The 20,339-nt window shown below is 36.2% G+C and overlaps 1 protein-coding gene across 4 annotated transcripts in view; it reads left to right on the top strand.

Moving 5' to 3' along the window:
- The first annotated feature begins 1,140 nt into the window (after window positions 1-1,140).
- The window catches only part of LOC127520432 (E3 ubiquitin-protein ligase RNF123), a 169,401-nt gene continuing 150,202 nt past the window's right edge, over window positions 1,141-20,339 (top strand). For 3 of the 4 annotated variants that reach the window (XM_051908495.1, XM_051908497.1, XM_051908498.1), the window contains exons 1-21: window positions 1,141-1,286; window positions 2,067-2,169; window positions 2,258-2,345; window positions 6,191-6,270; window positions 6,515-6,609; window positions 8,602-8,656; window positions 8,751-8,836; window positions 9,102-9,188; window positions 9,528-9,595; window positions 9,734-9,859; window positions 10,902-11,016; window positions 12,854-12,958; window positions 13,041-13,166; window positions 15,218-15,310; window positions 15,827-15,900; window positions 17,540-17,657; window positions 17,852-17,951; window positions 18,035-18,096; window positions 18,389-18,460; window positions 18,832-18,952; window positions 19,375-19,476. In XM_051908495.1, coding sequence (XP_051764455.1) covers window positions 2,091-2,169; window positions 2,258-2,345; window positions 6,191-6,270; window positions 6,515-6,609; window positions 8,602-8,656; window positions 8,751-8,836; window positions 9,102-9,188; window positions 9,528-9,595; window positions 9,734-9,859; window positions 10,902-11,016; window positions 12,854-12,958; window positions 13,041-13,166; window positions 15,218-15,310; window positions 15,827-15,900; window positions 17,540-17,657; window positions 17,852-17,951; window positions 18,035-18,096; window positions 18,389-18,460; window positions 18,832-18,952; window positions 19,375-19,476 — 1,852 coding nt within the window. In that variant the 5' untranslated portion in view covers window positions 1,141-1,286; window positions 2,067-2,090. The remainder of the gene's footprint in view (window positions 1,287-2,066; window positions 2,170-2,257; window positions 2,346-6,190; window positions 6,271-6,514; window positions 6,610-8,601; window positions 8,657-8,750; window positions 8,837-9,101; window positions 9,189-9,527; window positions 9,596-9,733; window positions 9,860-10,901; window positions 11,017-12,853; window positions 12,959-13,040; window positions 13,167-15,217; window positions 15,311-15,826; window positions 15,901-17,539; window positions 17,658-17,851; window positions 17,952-18,034; window positions 18,097-18,388; window positions 18,461-18,831; window positions 18,953-19,374; window positions 19,477-20,339) is intronic. The other variant, XM_051908496.1, reaches the window with a different exon arrangement.

The following is a 20,339-nucleotide window of genomic DNA, read 5'->3' as shown; positions in this document are numbered from 1 at the left end:
AAATTTTTTCCATAATGTGACCGCACCTTTAATACTGTTATAACATTTTAATATTAGAAATGGGCGGTTATCAGCTTGTATTGTCGCTAACCTGTCAGGTACGCTACGCCTTAAAAGTAATAATTCTCAATAACGTTTTATTGTGTATTTTAAATTCAGTTAAAATGTTCTTGGTGTAATTACTGAGGTGTAAATTGACCAAAACGCTGCTTGAACTGCATGGTATAGTCAAGTGACATCTGTTACTTTTCTCAGCGCTGTTCACGGTGGATCAACAGTCTCGTGATTACTGGAAAGTATTTTCATATTTAATTAAGGCAGATTGGAACAAATGTTCATGTGTAGGCCTATGTCAGATACAAATGAATAGTAGATTTAACCCGACATTTTTAGCACACAAATGTTTCCAGATAAGCAAATACTTTTGAGGATTCGGCTTTTTTAGACATCAAGCGTCCCTTGCAAGAATAATACGGGAAACAGTTACTAACTGACATTTGCCGCCCAGCGGTATTTTTTTTGTGGAAATGATGATTCGCTTTCGTTCATGTCTACGTATTTTGTCCTAAAACGCGCTCTATAGCAGTGAATCGTATGTGTTAAAGGAATTGGACGGCAAATTTACGTGCTAATAATTGTTTCCCATAAGACACACAGTTAAATTCCTGCAGGGGGCTCTTCATGGCTCATAAACTAAGCCCCTTCCCACATTTCATCGTACTCTAATCTCAGGACGTATTTTGTGTTATAGAAGGATTTTGTATACGAAATTGTATCGTTTTAATCTGTTGATTTCAAAGAACGACACTTCACGTATAAATACAAATTCTCCAGCGCGATCGCTATATGATGCTGTAAGCAGGAGCGTTTCTGATTGGTCCATCAAGAAATGCGCTGAGAATAGTTACAAAAAGCACGTGTAAACGCCGTCTTCGACCTACTTATAACAGCAGCTCGGACAATAATTTACATATAAAAAACGACATTATGAAACATTAATAGATACTGATTTGAAAACGTACCTAGAAAAGAAAATAGGAAAAATATTTTTTAAACCCATCGTATCTGACCAATGAGAGACAACGTTTGCCCTACAAGCCTCGCCCACTTTTTCGCTCCATTCTTTCTGATTGTCATCCTGCTGCTTGTTGTATTTCTATGGTTAAAGGCAGCGACTGTAGACACATTTAAAGCGGAGAGTCTAATAGCAAAATCTGCTGATCACAAATAAACACAACACACCAAATCAGTGAATACTGCAGGAGAAATTAAGGAAACAAAAAGCGGTAATGTCGCTTTATTTGTTTATATTTTATTTCACGTATTATCAAAGTACCACTGGCTGTCATTTGTGTTGAACACGGAGGGTGAAACACATTAAATATTGTTTTTGTTGCAAATATGTTGGGCATTTTAGACCCCCCGACAGTCCTTAAATGATATTTATGTTTGTTATAAACATATACATGATGTTGTTCATGCCTTAAAGCCGTAATGTTAGCAAGATAGTGGCTAAAGGGAGACTGTGTGTTTATATTGTGCAAATGTTTGTTTATGTTTGCTAAAACATACGGCATGTAAACATTAAACCTGCAGGTTATTATGTGGATTTGAATGTAGTTTAAGACAGTTGTCAAAATAATTTCTAGTCTACACTGCATTGTTTTGTCTGTGTTGCTATTACACTACAAAAAAGACTAACTTGAACTCTGAATCCGATAAAATATAAATAATCATCTAACAAAAACATAGGCCTACCATATATATTTCTGGAGTACGATGTTTTGATTTTGGACATATATTATGGTAGTATCATGTCAATATCATGTAGCATAAGTATGTATAAGCATGTAGCATCTTATCTGAAAAGTCACCGTATCATCATGGTACTTATGCTGTACTGCTGTACAGTCTCTGTTTTTGTGCCTAACATGTAAGGTAGAACTTTGAATATGTGTGTGTGTGTGTGTGTGTGTATATATATATATATATAATATATATATATATAATATACATACATTATATATGTTAAACAATACAGTAATCGGTCTGTGTTTGTTTGTCAGATCAGTGATCTATCTAGTGGCAGTATGAGCTCAAAGGGTGGCACTGCCCTGTCCCGACGCAACTATCGCCTGGCATCCGACACAGACAAACCAAAAGTCACAGGTATTTCCCTGTAAAAACATTTTACAGCAGGTAAACCCACTATAAATGAGTTCTTTATGTAGATATGCCGATTATGTATTTTTTTCAGGTATTGTCAATGAGAAGTTATTGAGTGACTATCTGCACCATGTGTTTCCTGCCTCCAGTAAGCAGGGACCAGCATCAGCCGCGTACAGGTTAGTTGGTTTAGTTAAAAGTTAATTTACTTTTAATAAACAAATTATATTTAAATATTACTTATCAATATGCCTTTTAATTTTCTTTAATTACTATTAAATTAGTTGTATGTTGTTATAGAAGTTTGTTTATATATATATATATATATATATATATATATATATATATATATATATATATATATATATATATATATACACAGTCAAACGAAAATTTATTCAGACACCTTGAACATTTCGTTCATTAATACAGTTTATTCACTATAGTTTAAAGAGATAGTTCACCCAAAAGTGAAAATTTGATGTTTATCTGCTTACCCCCAGGGCATCCAAGATGTAGGTGACTTTGTTTCTTCAGTAGAACACAAATGATGATTTTTAACTCCAACCGTTGCGGTCTGTCAGTCGTATAATACATGTCAATGGGAACTCCATCTATAAGAGTCAAAAAAACATGCACAGACAAATCCAAATTAAACCCTACGGCTCGTGACGACACATTGATGTCCTAAGACATGAAACGATAAATAATCGCAGCCTTTGCCAAATCGTGTGTGATAAAATTGCGATAATTCGTGCAGCCCTAATTGTGTCCCATCTCTCATTCTGCAGGTTTTTTTTCTTCTTATTTTCAAATCTCCCTCTTGCTCGTTCTCTCTCCTCGACCGTCACGCCCCCTAATGCTGATTGGTTACATGTTTGTTGTTGGTGTCAGCACGACTAACTTCCAAACAGTGTTTTTGAAATTCTGCTGACTCCACCTTTAAGGCAGATTGCGTGTGTTACAAACATTGTAGGTGGGCAATTTCCCATTGACAGCGATTTATATAATATTTGATGTCATATTTATTTTTTTGTAGTCAATAATTGTTTCATCCGAAAGTTTTGAACCATTATTTTCGTGCAGGTGGTTGTAGGGGAAGGGACTTTCTTATTCTGTAGAGCATCTGATTGGACAGAAGTCTGTGTAGTGCAGTTTCATTAGAGTCATCAGTTTATTTGGTCTGTTTAAGTAACTTAATTATTTTTCGGCTGATCATAACAAATCATGAAGAGATAAAGTTTGATGCATTAGTTGTTTGAATGGATGTTGCTGTTGTCTTGTGTCACGTCAGAGAGTGCCATTGGCTCTGTCCCGTGCTCACCTCCAGCCAGTGTCTGGTTACTGGTTCTGATCTATACATAGAGCATGATGGGACATGAGAGAAAGCTGACACTCACAGAGGGGTGAAGGCGGCCTGTGAAAAAGGTGGATGTGTTTACATATGATCATCTCTAATTGTGGAATTTATGTCAGGCGCCATGATGGGAATCTGTCACCGCTGTGTAGCCATGTGACAGTTGACATGACTCTATCCACAGATATTTAGCTTAGATGAAATTTGAGATGTTAATTTCAGTTCTTTTGATGAGACATATTTTTTATGGGAATATTAGAGTTGGTAGAGCTATACAGTTGCTAAGATGTTAGTTGTATGTTTTAGCATGCTGCTATGCTTTTGTTTGGTTGTTTTGGGTAGTTGCTATACAGTTTCTGCAGGTGTTTGGAGTATTGTTTAAAGGTGCTTTATGTATTTTTTCTTCTTTTTTTTTTTGACTGTACTAAAGTATAAAAATACCATAATATATTTGCAGATATTTAGGAAACATACTAAGTTCACAAACTTGTTTCTCTGAAAAACAATGCTACAGCCAGAGCATGTCAAACTAGTGATCAAAGACTTCCGATTTTGGCCTAGAATCAGGGATCTTTTAGGATTATCAACATTTCTCTCAGACGGCCAAATCGTGGCCAAAATCATACAGTGTGAACCCGGCTCAAAGGGATAGTTCACCCAAAAATGAAAATTTGATGTTTATCTGCTTACCCCCAGGGCATCCAAGATGTAGGTGACTTTGTTTCTTCAGTAGAACACAAATGATGATTTTTAACTCCAACCATTGCGGTCTGTCGGGTGTATAATACATGTCAATGGGAACTCCATCTATAAGAATCAAAAAACATGCACAGACAAATCCAAATTAAACCCTGCGGCTCGTGACGACACATTGATGTCCTAAGACACGAAACGATCGGTTTGTGCGAGAAACCGAACAGTATTTATATCATTTTTTACCTCTAATACACCACTATGTCCAACCGCCTTAAGCATCCGGCGTGTGAGTTCTGAAAACACGCTCTGATGACGAAAGTGATGTCTCGCGCTTATACTTCAATGAGTGCGAGAGATCACTTCCGTTGTCAGAGCGCGTTCAGACCTCACACACTGGATGGATGCTTTCACACTGGCAGTTTAGTTTGAAATGGGGCAACGTTCGCATGAAATATTGGTAATGTGAAAGCTGTCATATGGACCCGGGAGTGTTTTAGGGTAAGGAACCCGAGACTACATGCAGGAGGTGGTCTGAGTTCGTTTGCTCTGGAACTGTGTCGCAATTTGCGTGAATGCGAAAGCAACTGGGATTTGCGTGCACACTTGTTCAGGAAGTAAAGTAACCTGCGCATGCATTTTAGCCGATGACGACGTCATTAGTTAAAAAAGCACATGGAAGGGATGACAGTGGTGTGATGATTTACCTCAGATACAAGCGAGAGTGGGCCTGCAGTGTAATCACGCATAGTAAGTGCAATCAGAGCAGCAAATGAATGTAATCCGCTGTCTCCTCAAGAGTCAGTTTCCAAGCAGCAGAAAGCTGCCTTTATGCTATACACATACAGTAAACCCAAGTGTTGTTCACTCTGCTGCACATAATAGCACCAAATTAATAAAAAACACAATATTTTGACCTGGGTCCTGTTTTCTGTCATGTGGCATACACATTTGAGATGACACAAAATGAATGCAAATGCGCCAGTGTTCGATAGAATTAAGTTGTGTGTGAAACAAGACCAAAAAGTATGGAGGAAGGGCAGGGTAAACAACTCTGTCCAATGTTTTATATTTGGACTGCAGTATCCATTTCAACCACTAGCTGTCAATATTACATACTACACCTTTAAAAGTACGTTTACATGACAATGATGTATTAAATACGGAAAATGTTTTTCTTTGCATTTTTCACGTACAGACGACAACATTATCAAAATGATTCCTGTTCACACAGATCCAAAAACGACTAAAATTGCTGTATTATTCATGCCAGGCCAGTAGTTGATGTCACTTTGTAAAGAAACACTACACGCCTATAGACTGAACAAGTAATATGCATGCTCATGATGTCACTGTTTTCATAAATTCACGTTTTCGTATTTTACATGGATACCTTCTGAGTTTACACTGTTGTTTTCAAAAACTTGCACCTTGAAACCTGTTTTCAAAAGTTTGCATTTTCCCGCACCCAAAACTCAGTCGTCGTGTAAATGAATGGCCAAAAAGGCATAAAAATGGTTTAGTATAAACGGCTCCTTTGTGTGTTGCTATGCAAGTCTGTTTTGGGTGGTTGCTTGGGTGTTGCTATGCAGTTGCTAAGGTGATTTGTTCATTTTTTTTTTTTTTAAATTTTAGCATGTTGCTATGCTTTTGCTGGTGTATTCTGTACTATCTATGTGTCACAAATTTGCTTGTTAGATTGGAAATACAGCAGAATTTTTTATTTTACATCAAAATGTTTCTTTTTCTACAATTTTTCATTTTACATCAAAATGTTTCTTTTTCTAATATTTTTCAAAAATCCTAAAACTATATCCAAATTTAAATTCCCATATATTCATTGTGGACAGGAGACTTGTGGACACTCATACTTAGAAAAAAAATTATTAATACATTTATTTATCATATTTCTTCAGTCCTTGTCTAGTATCTTCAGTACGTAACCTGACAACCTGTCATGTCTCTTCTGTGTAGAAAAACCCTGACGTTCCAGGATCTTGGAGCTCATCTGGAGAAGCTGCTAGCTGAAGATAATGTCGCTGAGGACGGCAAAGGTCATTCGACCACTTACACATACACTGTTGGCAGTAGTGCTGCTCAGTGGTTCACAACTGAGTCTAAAAATACATTTACTAAAATAAAAATCACCTATAGTATTTAAATTTGTATTTATTTAAATTTTATTTAATTGTTTATTTATTTGTCGATTGATTACAGCCATGCAATCATGATGTTTTCAGTCATGTTTTCATTAATTTGCTGAATGTTTTTTTTTTTTTTTTTTCTTTTTGTATACAGATCAGATAGAAGGCTGTCTTGGACCTTCAACTGTTGTCCTGGATCACAGCAGTGGGTTTGAAGGGCTGTTATTTGTTGACGATGACCTTTTGGGGGTGAGAAATTGATTGGCGTGACTATCTATATATTTATATTTTTAACAAGCTGCACAAATTAGCTGGCAAGTGAAACTTCAAATTCAAGTCAGCTTTAAAGCACCCCTATTATGCTTTTTCGGCTATGACCTTTCATGTAATGTATAATATAGCTGTTTTTGAGATGTACAAGGTCTGCAAAGTTTCAAAGATAAATGTATTTACTGTTTCCCTAAAAGAAGAACCAATTCTGAACTGCCTGAAATTAGTTGTCAGTAATTTCTTACTTCCTGCACAAACCTATGTAGGTTTGTAACAGATCTGCATGATGCCGGTCTGTGGTCTTTATCTACTTTGACCTGTTCTCAAACACTGCAGTTGTAGCTGAGACTGGAAGATCTTGGTTTGTGTAGTTGACATGTCGAGAAGAAGCTGTATTCTGCACTGTGAAAGCAAATCCACTTCACCTGCACTTCCAAAAGATGAGGGCTTATGCTGGAAATGATACGGAAACCAATCACAACAAACTGGCCATCTGACTAATCAGAACAGAGTAGACCAATCACAACAGACTGGCCATCTGACCAATCAGAGCGGAGTAGACCAATCACAACAAACTGGGACATCTGACCAATCGGAGCAGAGTAGACCAAACACAACAAACTGGGCCATCTGACCAATCAGAACAGAGTAGACCAGTCACAACAAACTGGGCCATCTGACCAATCAGAACAGAGTAGACCATCACAACAGTCTGGGACATCTGACTAATCAGAGCAGAATAGACCAATCACAACAGACTGGCCATCTGACCAATTGGTGCAAAGTAGACCAATCACAATAGACTGACCATCTGACCAATCAGAGCGGAGTAGACCAATCACAACAAACTGGGCCATCTGACCAATCAGAGCGGAGTAGACCAATTACAACAAACTGGGCCATCTGACCAATCAGAGCAGAGTATGCTTATGCAAATACCCTAGTGCAGACGCTAGCCAATTTCGTTCATGCAACGCCGGAAAGTAATGTGATTGGCTGTTGTCACTGTGACAGTTGCGTAAGCACCAAGCTTCATACACACCCTCCGTCAAGCGTCAACATCGACACCCCGTGTGAATGCAGTGTAAGACTTTCATTCATCTTTGGAACACAAATGATCTTTTTGATGAAATCTGAGAGTTTTCTGTCCCTCCATAGACAGCTACACAATTGACACTTTGACGCTTCAAAAAGTTCATAAAGAAAACTAATCCATATGAATTGAGTTGTTTAGTCAGCTTTAAAGCACCCCTATTATGCTTTTTTGGATTTAAATTTTCTGAAGAGACACGATCGCTTTATATGATGAACAGATTGAATTTAGGCTTTTATTCACATATAAACATTCATCATCTCACACATCAGTTGTGGTAAACGGAAGCTCAAGCATGTTTGCGAGAAACCAATGATGTTCATTCTCGTGTGTCACGCAGCACATTTGAGCTTTCAAAAGAGGTTTGTTCTCGCTCGTCAAGCAGGTTCAGTTGAGCTTCTGTTTATGTTCACTGATCAATGTTTATATGTGAGTAAAATCCTAAATTCAATCTGTTCGAGTCTCTTCAGAAAATTTGGACTAAACTGCTTAATTCATATGGATTAGTTTTACAATCTCTTTATGAACTTTTTAAGCATCAAAGTGTCAGTTACGTAGATGCCTATGGAGGGACAGAAAGCTCTCAGATTTCATCAAAAAATCTTCATTTGTGCTCTGAAGATATATGAAAGTCTTTCGGTGTGGAACGACATGAGAATGAGTAATTAATGACTGAATTTACATTTTTGGGTGAACTAACCCTTTAAAATAGCATAATTGGTGGACTTCAAATTCAATTTAAATTCAAGTCAGTTCACTATTAAATTGTTTGGATGGTAAAAATTTTATGCACAGCAACACCAGGAATGTGTATTGCAGGTGTGTTGCTTACAGTTAAATGTGTTCAGTTTTGTTTTTCCTCTCTTTTTGGATTGAAGGTCATCGGCCACAGTAACTTCAGCTCCATCAGAGCCACTACATGTGTTTACAAAGGTAACATTTCAATAACAAAATTGTACCAATTCCATGCTATTCTTGAACTCCTTTGCAGTAAATGTAAAATAAATTCGCTTTTAATTGGTTTTAGGGAAATGGGTCTATGAAGTTCTCATCTCATCTCAAGGCCTAATGCAAATCGGATGGTGCACACTGAACTGCAGATTCAACCAAGAGGTACAAGCCTCATTTGTAAAGTAACTTCACCATTTACAGGTCAACTTTGGAGTGCAGAGCCATACAAATTGCATATTCACTCTAGCTAGCTCTTACGGGAAGCTTTCCAAGCCATAGAAATCGCATAGATTAATCTAGATTACATGACGATTACATTCTCTCTGCTCTCAAAATCCTTTTTATGTCTCGGGTTTGTCTCAGTCCATCTGTGAAATTGGTTTGTTCAAGTATATTAATGACAAATATGATCTGTGCTTGTCTTCAGGAAGGGGTCGGAGACACGCCAGACTCGTATGCCTACGATGGAAACAGAGTTCGCAAATGGAATGTGACAACCACCAACTATGGCAAGGTGAAAAACAGTGCTTTACACATTCAGTTCACAGGTCATGCTCAATTTGTCCTTGTGAATTTGGTTGACCTTAACAGTTGGTCATAGTCTATTTGTCTTGGACTAGATAAGTCTTAGATAAGTCTTAGACTGTTAAGTAGCTTACTCAGCCTTATAACACAAAGAGTTCTGACTCTAAATTCTGATTAATTTAATTAATTAATCTAATCCAATGTTTTATGAAAGCATTAAGCCACTCTGGGCTGTACATAATAATGATTTTACCACAGTTAATGGTAAAATGATAGAAATGCACAGCATCTCATTATTGGTGTATTCTTTATATTTGTTTTAATGTAGTCCTGGGCTGCTGGTGATATTGTCAGCTGTTTGATTGATTTGGATGAGGGAACGATTACGTTTTGTCTGTAAGTATAGGTTTAATATTGGATGTACATTATAGTTTGGTGTTAAAAAAAAAGAATTTATAATTATTACATGTTAATGAAAATATCTGTTGAACTGTTGTTAATAGTAATTTTTTTTTTTTTTTTTTTTTTTTTTAGAAACGGGCAGTCTCTGGGTGTTGCGTTCAGCAATATTAAGACGGGGCCGGGCGTCGCATATTTCCCTGCAATCAGTCTGTCCTTCAAAGAATCTGTAGCCTTCAATTTCGGCAGCCGTCCTCTCAGATATCCTTATCATTTATATACATACGCATGTACAGACAGATTTTATATGGTTAAATCACAATTATATAATGTGTATAATATCCACTTGAATTGAATTATGATTGTATATTACATAATATGTTAATTTTGTAAGTATTTCGAATAAATGAAGTATTATATTATATACTAAATATAGAACTGTATTATACATTACAGTTTTATATTTAGTAATTATTTATAATAAATTATTATATATTTATTCTTAATATTAATTTCTAGTACTTAATTTTATGACTTGGATAAGAAATAGGAAATAAATTTAAGCAGTAATATATAGTATATTTTATTGAATAATAATTTATTATGATGTAGATTGATTAATAAGACTTCCAAATACAGCAACTAAATAAAATAATATATATATATATTTTTTTATAAAATTGAGTAATAATGTGATATACAGTACCTGTTAAAAGTTTTGAAACATTACAATTTAGGCTGCATTTATTTAATCTATGTGAACATATTTTATTTAAAATGTAATTTATTCTTGTGATTCAAAGCTAAATTTTCAGCATCATTACTTCATCCTTACTCTTCGGTGTCACATGATCCTTCAGAAATCATTCCAATATGCTGATTTGCTGCTCAAGAAACATTTATTATTATTATCAGTATTGAAACTGTTGTGCTACTTAACATTTTTATGGAAATGGTGATGCTTTTTTCCAGGATTCTTTGAAATATGTCAAATACATTTTATATATACCTGTATTTTCAGCATCATTACTCACATAATCTTTCAGAAATCATTCAAATATGGTGATTTTTTTTTTTTTTGCTTAAAAAAACATTTATTATTATCAACCTTAAAAACTGCTGTGCTAATTAATATTTTTGTGAAAACAGTGAAAAGCATTCATTTAAAATAAAATATAATTTTTGACCCCAAAGTTTTGGATGGTAGTGAATATAAATTTAATGTAATTCATGTTTTTCAAGTTAAATACATTTTAAATAATATGAGAAAACCCATAAATTCCTTAACCCATCTGTTCTTCACGTACCCTGTGGAAGGTTACCTTCCTCTTCAAAGCCCACCAACCACTGACCTCATCAAAGCCACCAGGCTTCTAGGATACCTCAAGACAGTTCTGTCCACCTCCATTGACACACAGGTAAATACAGATGCGTCATACTGACTGTTCAGTGTGTTGCTTCAGAATTCTTCAGTTCCCGCATTGAAATGTGATATGTCAGAATTTAAAGAGGACCTATTATTCTTTTTTTTACATTTTCAAATTTCTTTTGTGTGTAATGTTGCTGTTTAAGCAAGAATAAGGTCTTCAAATTTACAAAGCACAAAGTTACTCCAAAGGAAGTTTTTCTCTGTATCATTCTGAACTCCCTGAAATGCCTCCAGGGCTCCAGACTAACATTTGAGAGCAGTAGCACCGGTGCCACTAAGTTTTACACATAGTGGCCTTTAATGAATAATGTAAAAACATTTGACTATTTCTGCCACAATACCATGGTTACAGTTAGCGTTACTACATTAAATCCATGGTGAATGTTGGTGATTTGTGGACTGGAAAGCCTTCTATAACTTGTTCATTATCCACTGGCAGAGGGAGCATATTCAGTTAATTCCTCGCGAGCGTGAAGCTCAACTTACATAGGAATAAATTGAAAACGCTTGCTCTGCTCCGTGCCAGTGGACACGCACCGTAAAGCACACGCAGTGTCATTGCACATCTGCGGTCAAAAACTAAACTGAGAATCGATTCAGAAATTTTCAGAATCTATCCAGAATTGTTGGAGAGGTAATCGCAATGCATCTATTTTTTTCCCCCTCCCAACCCTAATTAGTAGTGTGTTGAAAAATGGTTATGGCAGGGACATTTCCAAAACATGCTCGAAGTGGTTGACCAATCACAACACACTGGTCCAGCCAACCAATCAGAGCACATTGCGCTTTTCCTGAAGGAGGGGCTTCATAGAGACCGGAACTAAACTGAGCTTTACTGACAGACTGGGAAGAGAGGTGCTGCAACAATGCCAAATATGGGGAAAAAAGAATGAGTGTTTTGAACATTTAAAGGTGCAGTAGGTGATCTGGGAAATGCTAAGTTAGCCTGCTAGCATTGAAAGCATATCCCACCCTCCCTGCAAATCGCCATCCAAAGCCACGCCTCCTCCAAAACACACACACACACACACACACACACACACACACACACACACACACACACACACACACACACACACACACAGCTGCTCTTGGCAAGGCGTCGCAAGAGACATCGTCAAACTACCTCATGTCTCAAAGCACATAACATTACAATAATAATGAACGTAAACAACTTAGAGAGCTGCTGCAGATTCATTTCGGTGTTGATACATTTGACATGAAAACACATAAATCGGAGTCTGAGGACGTGAACAGCTCCGGTTAGAACGTCACGGATTGTCATCTCTTAATTACGGTAGTTATGGAGCTTATGCTACCTGAACGCAGCATAAGCTTGTTGTTTTGATTCCAGTGGGAACTGTAAAATGTGGCTGCTGTTTGTTTGCGGTGCTCCGTGACTGACGTCTGTGTACATAAACTCTGCATAGCATGATACACGCTGATGACGTATGTCTGCATGAACAGTGTGCGCAAGGGTATGTAAAAATATATGTTGACAGGCAGGTAGGACATCGTATTATTTAATTTGGACTGAATATAAAGATTGGATGAACATTTTCTGGTCCTACACCTTCCACAGACAATATAAATTTATAAAAATACATTTAGACTGTTTAACATAGTGATTGCTATCCGGATATGAGGAGACTTTCAACCAGTATAACAAAATTGTTTCTGTACAGAAACACCTATTGCACCTTTAAGCATTGAAAACCCATACTAGTAGAGCCCGAAAACAAAATCAAGACTTTGTAAAAGGGCATAATATGGCGTCTTTAAAACAAAAACTATTTGAGAAGACATTTGATTTTCTCTTTTGTCAGGAGGAAAAGCTTGTGGAGAAAGACGGTGGGTCCTGGCAGATTCAAGGAGATCCCACCATCCTGGTCACCCTTGCACATATATTTAACCACTTTGCACCTCTCATGGTAAATCACTTTCAGTTTCGGTAAAATCATTGTCATTGTGCCATAACCCAGTTAATTTATTGGTAATGTGTGTGTTCGGTAGTGCAAAGTGTACTTGGTCGAGGATGTGCTGATGAACTTCCTGTTGAGTATACTGGAGGGAGGAGGATCTGTTGATGAGCATCCACTTATACAACAGCTGCTGGACCTTTTCTGGCTTCTCATGGAGGTACAGACACAAAAAGTTCACTTTAAAGTCTGTCTTAGTGTTTACACTTGGCAGGTTTGGTTCAATTAAAACAAACTCATTCTCTGATTGCTCTGTAACTGCGGTTCATTTGAATAAGTGTTGATGAAATGAGATCCAAGCAATCCAGCAATGATTATGTCAGAAATTGAATAAAGAATAATAAATTTATTAAGTAAAAATTTAAAATTATAGAGAAAAACAAATTCATCAAGTAAATAGTAGTATATAATAAAATCCAGAGTATTTTATCTAACAGATGGTGATTGTGAAGATCAGAGTATAGAGAAAGGAAGAACAAAAGAAGATATTTGCAGAATGAAAGGAGAGATAGAAGAGACAAAGCAGTAGAAGTAGAAGAAGCAGAAGAAGAATTACCCAGAAGCAGAAGAAGTAGAAGTAGAGGAAAAAAGTGAAGAGCAAATTAAGAGCAACAATTATATATGCAGGAACCTCACACCCTCTTAAACTACTGTTTTGGCCAAAAAGAAAAGGTCAAATGGACTTATCTATTATGTCATAGTTGGTATAACGGCTAGGTCAGAGTGACTGGTCAAATGTCAAAGATAGATGAAAATACGAGGTGTTGACACCTTTAAGACCTTTAAGGGAATACTGCAGATCTTGAATTATCTTATGTCTGCAGAGATGGAAAAAGACATATTTTGATACAAAGGTACATCACATAATCAATTCTAATGGAACATTCTCCCACTCCATCTTACAGCACAGAAGAGACACCAAAGATAATCAAACATAGCAGAGCATATAGTAGAAAATATATAAACCAATTAAATAAATCAATAACATATAAAAGAATAATAATATATAAAGAATAATTAATAAAATACACTGTGTGCATAATTATTAGGCACATTGATATTTCTGATCATATTTTTTTCCAGGTACATCTTATCAATTCCAAACCACATTAATCTTAACTACTATTAATTTTGTATGTAATTATTTATAAGTGATATTTAATTGTTCATGAATGCTTGAAATGAAAAATGCCTTATATTCAGGTGTGCATAATTATTAGGTAGGTTTTCTTTTACAGATAAAATTAGACAAAAAATAGACTGAAAAGTCAAAATTTTTTAAATGCCCATGAGAAGGATGCAATACTAATGAAATACTAGAAATTGCAGTTAAGGCATGACCATTAGATAGTGAAATGCTCATTGGGTCAGCAGGGTCAGACAAAAACAGGTGGAAAAGAAAAGACACATGTTAACTGCAAAAGAATTAAGAATTAAGGTGAAGAATGAAGTGTGAAACCATCAGGAACCCTTTAGTCTTCAGCACCACCATTTTCCAGAACTGCAACCTACCTGGAGTCTCCAGAAGTGCAAGGTGTCAGGATCTCAGAGACTTAGGTTAGGTAAAGAATCCTAAAAAATGACCCCCACTTAATAAACAAAATTAATAGTAGTTATTAAGATTAATGTGGTTTGGAATTGGTAAGATGTGCCTGGAAAAAAAAAAAAAAAAAGATCAGAAAATCAACGTGCCTAATAATTCTGCACGCACTGTAATATGAATAAAGACATTATCATAAACATTGAACATTTTGCATACGCCAAGTGTGAACGCTGCCATCCGAACCCTGGTGCATTGAGAAAGGCATTGAGACCCCTGAAAAGGTGGGTTTTGGTCTCTTTCTAAATGAACTCTGGTGTCTGGAATGCTCAAGCATACCTGGTTCTTCTTGTCATAGTCGCGATGTTGCTCATTATAGTTCGGTACAGGCATTGGATCTGTCTTCTTGCAGCAGATTTTCATTTGTGTGTGTAATAGAGGAATTCCTGCCACTGTTTTGACTCTTTTAGATGTTTTTAGAAGCTCTTCATGAGTTCTTAACTTAGCTGTGAACACTAAGCGAACCAGGATTAAATGTATCATATTCTTTTCTTGGTCCGAACCAGAAGAACCAAGAGAACCGAACTACAAGTGTGAACACTTTCTGTGAATTATATTTGTGAAATACGGCGGATTTTCTGAAATTTTAATTTTTTTTTCTCCTCTTGAAGGACTACGAGGTGAACGAGTGTCTGAAACAGCTGATGATGTCACTGCTGAGAGCGTATCGTTTCTCTCCCATCATCCCTGATCTAGGCTTTCAGGTGAGAAGCCAATGATTCCTCTCTCATGCAAATCCATAAGCTGTTGTAATGTCATATCAACATTAGCAGCTGTGTCAGTTTGTTAATATGGTGGTGTTATTGGAACTTATTGTGTTATTCTTTCCAAAGGGCCTCTATCTTATGGCCTAAAGGCGCATGCTGGGAATTCATACTTCAAAGCATGTCCACGCTTAATGTCTGCTTTTGTTTCTAATCAGAGCCAGAGAGGTGTTGACATCCTCTTGGCCCATTGATGTTCATGGCAATTATCAGCAGGGACACAGGCTGTGTGCCTGTCCCACTTAAAATAAATGTCTTGTTAAAATTAAAATGACTGAAGCACTTTGTTTCAAGCTTGCTGTAATTTGTTTGAGTTTGTTTGATGTCCACGGTTGTGAATGGGAATTGGCAACATGTTGATCCAAATGATTACTGCGGCAGCCAATGCTTAACAGATTGAAGCACTGCGAGTAATGCTGTCTTCACTGAAATCTTTTTTCTTTCTCTGTCCTCCAGATTCATTACCTTCGTTTGACTACAGCGATACTCCGTCATGAGAAATCCAGGAAGTATCTGCTCAGCAATGTTCTATATCCTTTTTAATTATAACTTAGCAGGCTTTCATAAAACATTAGAAACTACCATAAAAGTACAAAATGAGACAAGAGAAAAAATCTTTTAATAAGAAATGTAATCATAGTTATTACCCTCCCCCTCCCCCCCAAGATCATTGCCGAGATCAGCATTACTGAGATCAGAGCAATAGATGGATAGATAGGTGGGATAGATACAGTTGATATTTCATTCACATGAACTATGGACATGAACTGTTAAGTTTGACAACCAGAAAGTGTCCACATACTTTATTATCTTTATTGTTATTTTGAACATGTCTATTTTTTTTTGTATTTGAAATCTAGCAAAACCTATATTGTAGGTAGGTAGATGGTATATATTTAGATAGAAGGATAGATGGATAGATATATATCCATTTATCTATCAGCACATCTATCAATCTACCTAAATATATACCATCTACATATTTATCCATCTACCTAAATGTCTGTCATTATACCTAAATATTTACCAAATGCATATCTATCATCTACCCATCAACACATCTATCTACATAAATATCCAACTATTTAAATATTTACCATATACATATCTATCCATCGACCTAGCTACCTAAATATCTATCAGTCTACCTACCAACACATATAACCATGTACCTAAATATGTCCATCTACCTAAATATTGATGAATCTACCTAAATATCTACCCATCTACATATCTGTCCACAAACCCATGTTTATATATATATATATATATATATATATATATATATAAAATATATTTAAATCTAATGTATATCATGCATATCTATTGCATGATATACATATCATGCATATCAGTTTAGCTACCTAAATGTCTATCCATCTACCTAAATAGGTATCTACCCAAATATCTATCCATCTATCTAGATATTTATATTATAGATGGATATTATAGATGGATATATATATTTAGGTAGATGGATATATATATATATTTAGGTAGATAGATATGTAGATGGGTAGATATTTTGGTAGATGGATAGATATTTGGGTAGATGGGTAGATATTTAGGTAGATGGATATATATTTAGATAGGTCGATAAATAGATATGTAGATGGGTAGATATTTAGGTAGATTATAGATATTTAGGTAGATGGGTAAATATGTAGATAGGTAGATGGGTAGATATTTAGGTAGATGGATAGATATTTAGGTAGATGGGTAGATATTTAGATAGATGCATAGATAATTAGGTAGATGGGTAGATATTTAGGTAGATGGATAGATATTTAGGTAGATGGGTAGATATTTAGATAGATGCATAGATAATTAGGTAGATGGGTAGATATTTAGGAAGATGGATAGATATTTAGGTAGATGGATAGATATTTGGGTAGATTGGTAGATATTTGGGTAGATATTTAGGTATATGGATATATAGGTAGATGGATAGATATGTAGTTAGGTAGATAGATAGATAAGTAGTTAGGTAGATGGATAGATATTTAGGTAGATGGGTAGATATTTGGGTAGATGGGTAGTTATTTAGGTAGATGGATATGAACATTCTTTATCCTTCACCAGCAGTTTCTCTGGTGCAGAGGAAGAATAGTGAAATTTGAAGCATTTAGCTTAGAGATTTGAATGGGTTTTGGTCCTTAACAGCATCACGTTTGACGTGCTTCGGTCTGTGGTCTTCTTCTACATCAAGACCCCTCTGAGAGTGAAAGAGGCAGGGCTAGAAGAACTCATCCCAACCACCTGGTGGCCAACACGGTTCGACAAAGAGGTCAGAAACACCTGTAGAGATGATGATTATGAATCGCTTTAAAATGCGATTAGTATATATGATGCATTATATATACAGGCTTCACAAAAGATGTTTCCTGAAATGATCTTGTCAAATGAACACTAAACTGAATTGAGCCCTGGCTTAAGCGACAGATGAATAATTCTCCGCCGTCTCTCCTGACATGTGTCCAGGGCAAGGATGAGAGAGACACGCGTGAGGAGACAGCCGAGGAGAGGCTGAGACGTAGAGCGTACGAACGTGGCTGTCACAGACTAAAAAAGAGGATTGAGGGTATGTCACTCACTCTCACACAACATCAAATCTGCAGCCCCATCTATCAATGTAACACTGAGCCTGTGTGTCTGTGTGTTTAGTTGTGGAGGAGCTGCAGGTTCAGATCCTGAGGTTAATGCTGAACAACAAAGACAAGGGGACGGTATGTTGATGCATGTTTTCCACACGTCTTGTTGTGTGTGAGGATAAGAACTCAAAATGTCTTGTGGCGGCCTCCACGAATGATTGTACTGAAAACAGCAATAGAATCAGAGAAATTTTACAGAAAATCAGCAGAATATGCAGTTCTCCTCAAAGATATATGATGCTGCATGGTGTTTTCTTCAAGATTCTTCATGTTTTTTTTTTCTTCAAGATTTGATGACAAATAAGTTGTTTCTGTACCAATTTCTGTGCCATGTTTTCCTGAGTCAAACTGATCTCTCTTTTCACAGGGCGAAGCATCTCGATACATTTTCCTGAACAAGTTCCGCAAGTTCCTTCAAGAGAATGCCAGTAATAGAGGGGTAGGATGCAGAACATAGGACATGTTGACCTTACATTTACATGCGTTCTATATCCAAATAGTATCTAGATATTCTTTGAGGAAATTCAAGGAATATGTTACTTAATATTGTATTGATGACTGGTTGTTGTTCTGGCATAAAGAACGTAAAAATTGTGAACGGTTGAGGAATTTATTGTGTTCAGATTGTTCTTTTTGTCTTTGAATTTGATGATCATCACTTATACTTCACGGTAGAAAGTGTATATTGCCATTTTCTGTAACATGATTGTTATTGATTGGATTGTTTCAGTTATTTCCCAGTAAATCAGGGTTTGATGTTTGGCTCATGCTTGATGTTATGTGACGTTATGTCTGTGTTTGTGTGTTCAGAACCCCACAGTGTTGTGTCCTCCTGAATACATGGTGTGTTTCTTACACCGGCTCATCACGGCCATTAGGAGCTACTGGGATGAAGGGAAGAGAAAAAGCCCGGGATCCATCAACAGTGAAGGTAGACAACACACACATTTCGTTCTTTTAACTTTCTTCATTATGATATCAGCACAGAGTTGTATCACCAATATATTTCTGACTTTATGGCCCAAAAAGTATCAAAATAAATTCTAATTCAGAAACTCATCACAGAAGACGTGTATTCAAATTCATTTTATGTGTTCATTGCTTTTTAATGTATTTTTGAATGGTTTTAGCAAGTCATTATCATAAAGTAAAACTGTTAAAATGTATTTAATTGAAATAAAGCTGAAATAAAATAAAATATAAATATTAGATGAAAGCTTAAACTAAACGAAAATCCAAAGTTTTGCCTTGGCAACTAACTGAAATAATTTTAAGTCGAAGCACTAAAATAAAAAAATAAGTACTAAAATTAAATTGAATGGCATTTCATTGATCCATTTGTGTTTCCGTCAGACGCCTACGTGCCTCCTCAGCTGTTCTACAATGGGAAGGTGGATTACTTCGACCTTCAGCGTCTGGGAGGACTTCTATCACATTTAAAGAAAACGCTCAAAGGTTGGTTAAAAACCACAAGTATAGTGTAATTCAGAGTTTAGTCACAGAATTAGCCAGTGTGCATCTGCATTAGACATACCACCAGAGGGAGCACAAGGTCAATTTGTTTTGAGTGTTACTCATACTGACAGCACTAGTTTCAAATCTCTGAAGACAATAAATAAAGCATTCCTGTATCAGGTTTTGCTATGACAGTGTTACTTTTATTTACCTTGTTCATTTAGTTTGTTTTCAAAAACTCACTTTAATGCTCACAGACGTAATGTTTGTTTTCTGCAGTTTTTCTTCCTAGATGTAAAATGAGACGTGCAATGTCATATTGATGTGCCTATTATGTTTGTTTTGTTTGGTAACTTTTGAAATTTCGCTATTGATCTGTTCATAGAATGGTTCAGATCGATCAACCTCCCAAATTAGTTTTAAATTGAGACCGAATACATTGTACACGTTTTCCTTTTTTTTGTTTCCGACTTCGTTATTAACCTCAAAAACGTTGGTGGTCGTTATTTTGATTTGTGGGATCATTAAAATTTCTGAAATTATGGGATAAGATGGATGCTGGCAGCGCTTAGAAAGACTGGGATGCAGATGGATATTGATTTCCCTCAAGGCAGTGGCACATGCTGCAAGAATATTGACGAACAGCAGGGAACACGCTAAGAAAGAGTGAGAGAGAAGGACGGTGGATAAAGGAAGTGGTTGAGAGTTGTTCCTTTTATATAATAATATGTGTTTTTTGTGGTTTGCATTAGATGATTTTATTTGTCTAAGGTGTTTGTCAGGAGTTTGCCTGGATTGGCTGCATTTTCTGTGGTAAAGTACAAATTTGCATGTGGCCCAAAAACAATGAGGATCTTAATTTA

The sequence above is a fragment of the Ctenopharyngodon idella genome, chromosome 10 (assembly GCF_019924925.1).
Source record: "Ctenopharyngodon idella isolate HZGC_01 chromosome 10, HZGC01, whole genome shotgun sequence".
In the NCBI taxonomy this organism is placed as follows: Eukaryota; Metazoa; Chordata; class Actinopteri; order Cypriniformes; family Xenocyprididae; genus Ctenopharyngodon; species Ctenopharyngodon idella.
The sequence above is the reverse complement of the archived record's forward strand: the minus strand, read 5'-3'. Positions and strand labels throughout refer to the sequence as shown.